The sequence below is a fragment of the Malania oleifera genome, chromosome 9 (assembly GCF_029873635.1).
Source record: "Malania oleifera isolate guangnan ecotype guangnan chromosome 9, ASM2987363v1, whole genome shotgun sequence".
Taxonomy (NCBI): Eukaryota; Viridiplantae; Streptophyta; class Magnoliopsida; order Santalales; family Ximeniaceae; genus Malania; species Malania oleifera.
Genome location: NC_080425.1, coordinates 52,922,022 through 52,930,327, shown reverse-complemented (window position 1 = coordinate 52,930,327; position 8,306 = coordinate 52,922,022). Strand labels below are relative to the sequence as shown.

The window sequence follows — 8,306 nt, the reverse complement described above, 5'->3', positions numbered from 1 at the left end:
AACCGAAGTTGAGCACAACTTCAACTTCTCTGTAGTCACCACCTTCATCAAAACTGATTTGGTGGTCGTCAATTTCACAACTGGTGCAAAGATGTCGGCGCAGTCAATTCCTTCCATCTGCTCGAAGCCTTTGATTACCAGTCAGGCCTTGTAGTCAATTCCTTCATTCTGCTTGAAGCCTTTGACTACCAACCGGACCTTGTACCTTCTGGAGGCATCCCGCTCCTCTTTAATCTTGTACATCCACTTGTTATGAAGAACCTTCTTACCTTTGGGCAACTCAACTAGTTCCCACGTTCTGTTGGAGGTGAGGGACTTCATCTTGTCCTTCATCGTAAGCTCCCACTTGCTTGTATCTGCCACCTGACATGTTTTATCATAACATTCAGGCTGTCCTCCATCTATAAGAAGTAAACAATCCATATACCTTTTTTTTGGTACATTGGTGCATCAAACATCTCTATCTATAAGCTCTTCTTGTTCGACATCTCTATTTGCCAATTTAGAGATGAAATTAGCTCAAATGGATAGCACAGTTGGATCCGAAACGACCGAAAACCTTAGAGATGGTTCCATTCGTTCGAAAAATCGACCCGAAATGACTCTGAAAAGCCCAGTCAAACCTTTGGTCAAAACGATCAAACTTTAGTCAACTATAACGAAATATTCCCTTAACTGACAGAATATCCTGACGACGTTAGTGACGCTGTTAACTGACGTCGTCTGTTGATGTAGCATCATAGGGCCCACCTCCTATAGGACCCACTTGCTGATGTGGCGATAATGTGGCCTTTTGACTATACTAACATCGTGTTGGCGTGGCATGCTGACGTCACTCTAACGTCAGGTTCCTTCAACCTCCTACCTTGCTATTTGTTCGCCGGTGTGTGGGAGCGCATAAGCCCATCGTCTGATCACCTGTCGGTGCGTAAGGGTGCATGCAACTTTGTCTGAGCTCCGTTCGAGCTCCGGTTGCCATTGTTGGCTTCTTCTTGATGAGTGGAACATGTTGGTGGCCTCAAAACTGAGTTTTGAGCTACTAGATAGAGGCTCCAATCTGGCAATTTTGCTTTGATTTGGCGATTTCGCTCCAACCTCGCTATGATACCAATTGTTGGGTTGGATCTAGGAGCAACAATCTCACACGAACAAAAATACACAAGCAAGCAATGCAACACCAGATTTACGTGATTCGGTCCAATCGACCTACGTCCACGAAGCACACACAACTTCATTATAAACTAGGAGAATAATATAAGGAGGAGGAGCCACACTGCTCAACTCTCTCTCTCTCTCTCTCTCTCTCTCTCTCTCTCTCTCTCTCTCTCTCACCACAACTCTTTGTTCCTCACTCTCTACACACTATGCTCACAACACACCACACAGCATACAGGAACTCTCTGTTCTTGCCACAACACACAGCTACACACAATTATGCATCTTGCCCCAACTCACAACACAATTCTGCGTGTACACATAGCTCTGCACACAGCTCCCTGCTGCACGCACACACACACACACACACAACTCTCTACTGCACACACACACATATAGCCACGCCCAATTCTACATCTTACCCCACTCACAATTACACACACACATCTCCTTTATATAGCCTTTAAAAATGGGTGTAATTCAAACAAGGTGGACAGGACTGGTGGCTGCATTTCAATCATGGTAAGCAAGGTTGGTGAAGGGCTACTGATCTCCTTTGCAAAATCAACATAAGCTGCTGGGGTTGGTGGCTTCCGTCTCTACCTATGGCGCACAACTCAACAAGGACTAAATCCTAAATATTAACCTTACTTTTGGGAGTACAAATTTCTTTAATTGGACTTAGATTTGTATAGGTTTGGACAAAAAATATAGTATAAAATTATATTAAAATTCTTACAAATTTATAAAAATTTAAATTCAAGCCCTGAAATTTATGCTTCCTAACAGTAATTAAATGAAAAGCCTCTTTAAGTAAAATTCCAAAGTGGATTCTTATTTGAATTTTGATCTCATGAAGCATTCATATATTTACACCAAAACTATCACAACGTAAGAGGGATTCATTTCATTTACGCTATAGCAGCGCAAATTTTTGCGATTACATAGCCCATCAACCGTTTGAGTTTATATTTTGACAATCCAGGGGAACATCTTTATTTATATCTTTAAGGGGTTCAAAACAATACCAAGGATGCATAAATACGCCTCGTAGAAAAATCTCCCAGGAGACTCCCAACGGTTCTAGTAAACTTCTCGAATGCGAAAACACGGGCAGAAGCAGCGGATCAAATGGTAGCCGAAGCTGGCTGCACGCCGGAAAAGACCCGCAGCCCTCTCTGCTCTAGCCGCAGGCACAATGGGCACGCCATAAGCAGGATTTGGGACCAAATACTGTTGATAAGAAGAATTGGTGATGGGTAATGTTGGACAGAGCGGGCTGATCTCTGAAACATAGTCCTGCGAGGAGGTAACTAAGTGAGCTCGACTCGAATCGGCTAGAAAACCGGATGAACCCGGCCGATCCGCAGCTGCGAAAACAGCCGGCTCCGGGGTCTGCTGGGCATCGAGCCACACCGGGATGGGCGGAGCGGAAGGCTGAAGTGAGGAGGAGCAGGAGCAGCAGCAGCAATGATGCGTTGGGGGAGGATGCAGGTAGAGATTGTGGGAATGCTCGAAGGGGGTTTTCTTTTTCTTCTTCTTTCTTGACCAGAACTTGAGCTTCTTGACAGTAGTCTTCATCATTTTGGATCTGGAAATGCTGTGGTGGGAGATCGGAACTTGAATTTTTGGCGTTGTGTTTATGCTCAAAAAGCAATGACACTGATATATTTGGAAAGCAAATGGGCGCCTACCTGGATGGCCGGTTCAAAGCGTCAAAGGCTGCTTCAAATTTAAATGCACCGTTTTGCTTTCCGGTGTTTAAAAAAGTTTGAAAAAATAATAAAAAATCTTGTGACCGTTGCCTTCCAATCAACTTTGCCTACTCTGCAACAAGTCATCCAATTATAGGCCCACATCACTGTAGCTTATTAGATCAAATAAGTAAAATCAATTTTATTGTATCTATTTTCTTCCTGTCACACACATTATAGGTCTATGACACTCAGCATTTTGTTACAAATTGTTGTATAATTTCGGTGGCTCGTGGAAATAATAGTCACGTGTTTGAGGCGTGGATGTAAGGTAAGGTTGCATACTATAAATCCATTGTAATTCGCCCCTTCTCTGAACCCCACATACGTGAGCATTTTGTGTATCAGATCGCCCTTTTAGTAGAAATAATAGTGCCCTAGTGAAATTTGTTCAGACTCCCATTTTGCCTACTCCTTATATCAACCCGCAATCGTCACAAAGTCATAACAAGCAAAAGGAAATGTCATTAGCATTGAAAAGTTGCATAAAAAAGATTATATAAGTAATTTAAAAGAGAGTTTAAAGTTGTTAGTATATCATGTATTATTTGAATAACCTTTGAGAATATAAATTTCAATTTCAATTTGAATTTATATGGACTCGAAAAAATTTAGAGTGTGAATTTTGAGATTTGAATTTAAACTTTGTGTATATTTAGACAAAAATTCAAATCTAATTCATGTCCTAATGCTATGCTCTCAAACGTAGGTCGATATAATTTTTTACTATGTTTTGTCCAAATTCAAGTTATGAAATAATTTCATACTCCCAAAGAAAAGGAAAGTGATTTTGAAAAGCCTTCAACATTAGACAAACCATTGAATGCAAACTCTATTTGTTCCCTTCTTATATTTTCATTACCATTTGGGAGAATAGTCTTGACCCTATGTTTGGAGAGACCTTACCACTTTGGATTTATAGTTGTATTGGATTTGAATAAAATGTAATACAAAATTGTATTGAAATTTATCTAAATCTATCCAAATTTAAATTCAAAGTCCAAATTCATACTCCCAAACGCAATGTGAGTACACATTTGTTTCCAAAATAAGAATTCTTAGGGGTTGTTTGGTTCATGGTATCAAAAATATTTCCATAGAATGACATTTTCAAAAATCTCATTCCTGATAATAGGATGTTTGACTCATGGGGATATTTTTATTTGGTTCACTTTATAACATTTTTAGGAATATACATAGGATTCTTATGACAATATTTGCTTCAATATGAGAATCTTGACAACTATTTAGAAATATAACCATTATACCCTTGTTATGTGAGTGTAACTAATATATGAAAACAATCATATACTTAAATAAATAAATATATATCCTACAATTTTCAATAATTATAAATTTAAAACATTTAGAACTTGATAATTAATTGACCGAATAATTGAGGGTATATAGTGTCTAAATATTAACTATTGTATTAAATTTTTGTAAGAACATTAATAATATCAATTTTATTTAATAACAATTACTAATTTCGATATTCAGTTTTAGTTTGGGTTTTAGAAAATATAAATTTTCAGTTTCGATTTCGGCTTCAGTTTCCAAAATATAGCCAAATCAAAAAATTGAAAAAATAGATTTAAATTTAAATTATATATTTAAATTAATAGAATTACTTAATTAGAATGTTAATACATGATTGATCTATTTAATATTTAAAAAACAAAATGTCCAATCGATTCTCAACAACCCTTGCGAAAAGTAATTATTGAATATTTAGAAAATTGAAAAAACGGTAACCGAACTATCAAATGTTCAGTTCGATTTTGATTTTAATTTTGATTTCGATTTGGGAATACTAAAAATCGTAAGGTTCGGTTTGGTTTTCTATTTGGCCCATAACTGAACCATAATAAACTGATTACACGCTTGGAGCTAAATAAGGAAGGTCATGAAGATAAAGGGAGTTCATGTAAGTGGGGAGGTGAAACTCAAGAAAAGAAAAGAAAAAGTGTGTGTGTGTGTGAGAGAGAGAGAGAGAGTAAAGAGAGAAAGAGAAAGGGAAAAAGTAAAAGAAAAATGAAAAAAAGAAAAAGAAAAGGAGAAAATAAAAGAATATAACAAGGGAAGAAAGAAAAGATGAGAGAAGAAGGAGGGGGGCTGGGATGAGGTGTTGAGCTGCGCACAGTATGTGGAGATGGTAGCCACCGCCCCAGCAGCTTATGTTGATTTTCTAAAAGATACCAATAGCCCTTCACCAACCTTGCCTACCATGGCTGACATTAAGTCACCGTGTATGAATTTTTGCTAACCACTCCACCTCCCCATGGCTATATATAGCAGTGTATCGTGAGTGTTGTGTGTGTGCAGCGTGAGGATAGCTGCGTGCATGAGTGTATGAGGCAGAACATAGAGTGTTGTGTGTGTGTGTGTGTGTGTGAGAAAGAGAGAGAGTTTAGTTGAGAGCAGTAACCTCCTCCTCTTCATTGTAATCATTCTCCTAATTTATAGTAAGATTGGCGTGCTCCGTGGACGTAGGTCGATTGGATTGAACCACATAAATCTGGTGTTCTTTTTTTGTTATTTATTTTTACCCGTGTGTGATTGTGGCTCCAAGATGCATCCCAACAATTGGTATCAGAGTGAGGTTGGAGCAAAATCATCAGATCGGATAAAATTTTCCAGATTAGAACCTCTGTCTAGTAGCTCAAAACTTAGTTTTGAGGCCACCACCGCATTCCTCTCGTTGAGACGAAGCCAACGGTGGTAACCAAAGCTCGAACGAAGCTAAGACGACAACGCACGCGCCCGCATGCGCCATTGATAGTCAGATGACGTTCCTACGAGCCACATGCGCCCTTAGGCGCTAATAGGTGATCGAAAGGTGGCCTAACGCGCTCCTACGCGCCGACGATCGGCCAACGAAGCAGCGGAAGGTTGAAGGCGGTCCGCATCAGTAACACGCCATTAGACACCTCAACGCACAGTTAGCACCCGGTCAGCGTGCCTCATCACCGCCAGAAAGCCACCTCATTAGTGGTCCACATTGCCGCACATAATCTGGGCCCCACTCCACTTTAGCATCTGGGCCCCACAGTGGGTCCCATAATGGAGCGCCAGTAAGTGGGCCCCATAGTGACACGTCAGCAAACGGCGTCAGTAATGATGTCAATGACCATTAACATCGTTAGGTATATTCCGTTAATGGAGGGAATATTCCTTTAAAGGTGACCAAGTTTGACTAGGTTTGACTAGAAGTTTGAACGAACTTTTCGAAGCCATTTCAAGTCCGTTTTTGAACTACTTGAACAATTTCTAAGGTTTTTGGCCGTTCCAGATCTAACCATGCTATTTTTTTGAGCTAGTTTCATCTCTAGCTTAGTGAATCAAGATATAAAAAAAAAGGGCTCAAAGATCAAGATGTTTGACTACACCAACTTCGATTTCTGGAAAATGCAAATTGAAGACTACTTGTTTGATAAGGAGTTGCACTTACCATTGAAGGAAAAGACAGAATCCATGAAGGAGAGTGAGTGAGAGTTGCTTGACTAAAAAGCTCTCAAAGCTATTAGAATGATGTTGGCAAATTTTTTCGCCTTCAACATCAAGCACTTGACAACAACCAAATCCCTTATGGATGCGCTATCCAATATGTATGAGCAGTCATCAACCGCGAATAAGTTACACTTGATGAAAAGATTGTTTACCACGAGTATGTCTGTAGGTGAAAGTTTAGCAAAAACTTGAATAATTTCAATGAGCTATCGGATCAACTCGTCTCGGTTGGAATTACATTTGACAGTGAGATCCATGTCGTATTGATTCTTAGTTAGCTGCCTGAGAGTTGGAAAGGTATTGTTACTGCGATCAATAGCTTCGCAGGAAAATCAAAGTTGAAGTATGATGAGGTTATCAACATGATTTTGAAGAAAGAAATCAAAATGCAGTCGATTAATGCCTCTACTTCAAGTTTAGCCTTGAACGTGGAAAGCCGAGGAAAAGGAAGCGGGCATGGATGATCAAACACTCGCGGTAGATCTAAGACCAGACGATCTACATCCAAAAATCCCAAAGGTTCCCAGGGCACAAAGAACGTTGAGTGCTGGAACTATAGAAAGGCCGGACATTTCAGAAATCATTGCAAAAGTCCAAGAAATGAATATGAGGCGAAGACAGAAGCAAAAGAGGAGCATGATGACTCCAGGAGGTACAAGGCTCAGTTGGTAGTCAAAGGCTTTGATCAAAAGGAAGGAATTGACTACACCGACATCTTTGCACCAGTTGTGAAGATGCCAATCCTCATATCACTCTTGAGCATTGTTGCCTCGAAAGGCCTACATCTCTAGCAGTTGGATGTGAAGACGACATTTCTTCATGGTGATCTTGATAAGGAAATTTACATGCATCAGCCAGAAGGATTCTCAGTGAAAGGTAAAAAGAATATGGTGTGCAGGTTGAATAAGAGCTTGTACGGTCTCAAACAAGCTCCAAGATAATGGTTTCGGAAATTTGATGACTTTATGCACAACAATGATTTTCTAAAGTGCAACGCCGACCACTATTGCTACTTCAAGAGGTATCAGTATAGCTATATTATTTTGTTATTATATATGGATGACATGCTAATCGCTGAACCAAAGATAGGAGTTTGACATGAAGGACTTGGGCTCAGCAAAGCAAATACTTGGAATGCAGATCTCTACAGACAAGCAACAAGAAATGTTGCAGTTATCTCAGTCGGAGTACATTAGCCATGTTTTACAGAGGTTTAAAATGAGCAGCGCCAAAGCAGTAAATACACCATTAGCAGGACACTTTTACCTCTCTAAGGATCAAACTCCTCCGACAGATGAAGAGAAGGACTACATGGCTAAGGTACCTTATGCCTCAGTCATGTGAAGTATTATGTACGCCATGGTTTGTACCAGACTAGACATTGGCCAAGCAGTGGGAGTTGTCAGCAGGTTCATGTCAAATCCAGGAAAGACTCACTGGGAAGTAATGAAGTGGATCTTTAGGTACCTCAGAGGCACTGTTAATAAGTGCTTATGTTTTGGCAAAGGAGACTTGAAAGTCAAAGAGTATGTAGATGCCGATTTTGTTGGTGAAGTTGATCCCCACAGGAGCACCACCAGATATGTGTTCACTATTGGCAGAACAACTATTAGTTGGATGTCGCAGATACAAAATATTGTTGCCCTAACCACTATAGAAGCTGAGTATGTAAAAGTGGCAGAAGCCAGCAAAGAGATGATTTGGCTTCAGGGTTTGTTGACAGGGCTTGGATTAAAATAGCAGAGGAAGGTTTTGTACAACAACAGTTAGAGTACGATACATCTGGAAAAAAACTCTGCATTTTATTCCAGAACCAAACACATTAGACTGCATTATCACTTCATCAGATCTCTATTAGAGGATGGAGTGCTGACACTTTAAAAGATT

The 8,306-nt window shown here is 39.8% G+C and overlaps 1 protein-coding gene across 1 annotated transcript; it reads right to left on the bottom strand.

The window, feature by feature from the left end:
- Nucleotides 1-2,037: 2,037 nt before the first annotated feature.
- Nucleotides 2,038-2,873, bottom strand: LOC131163713 (uncharacterized). The gene has a single exon (XM_058120406.1). The coding sequence runs from the start codon at nt 2,737-2,739 to the stop codon at nt 2,239-2,241; it is 501 nt and encodes a 166-aa protein (XP_057976389.1). The 5' UTR covers nt 2,740-2,873; the 3' UTR covers nt 2,038-2,238.
- Nucleotides 2,874-8,306: the final 5,433 nt, after the last annotated feature.

Excerpts from the sequence above, each read along its gene's own strand:
- LOC131163713 (XM_058120406.1), bottom strand. The coding sequence starts at position 2,739 with ATGATGAAGACTACTGTCAAGAAGCTCAAGTTCTGGTCAAGAAAGAAG.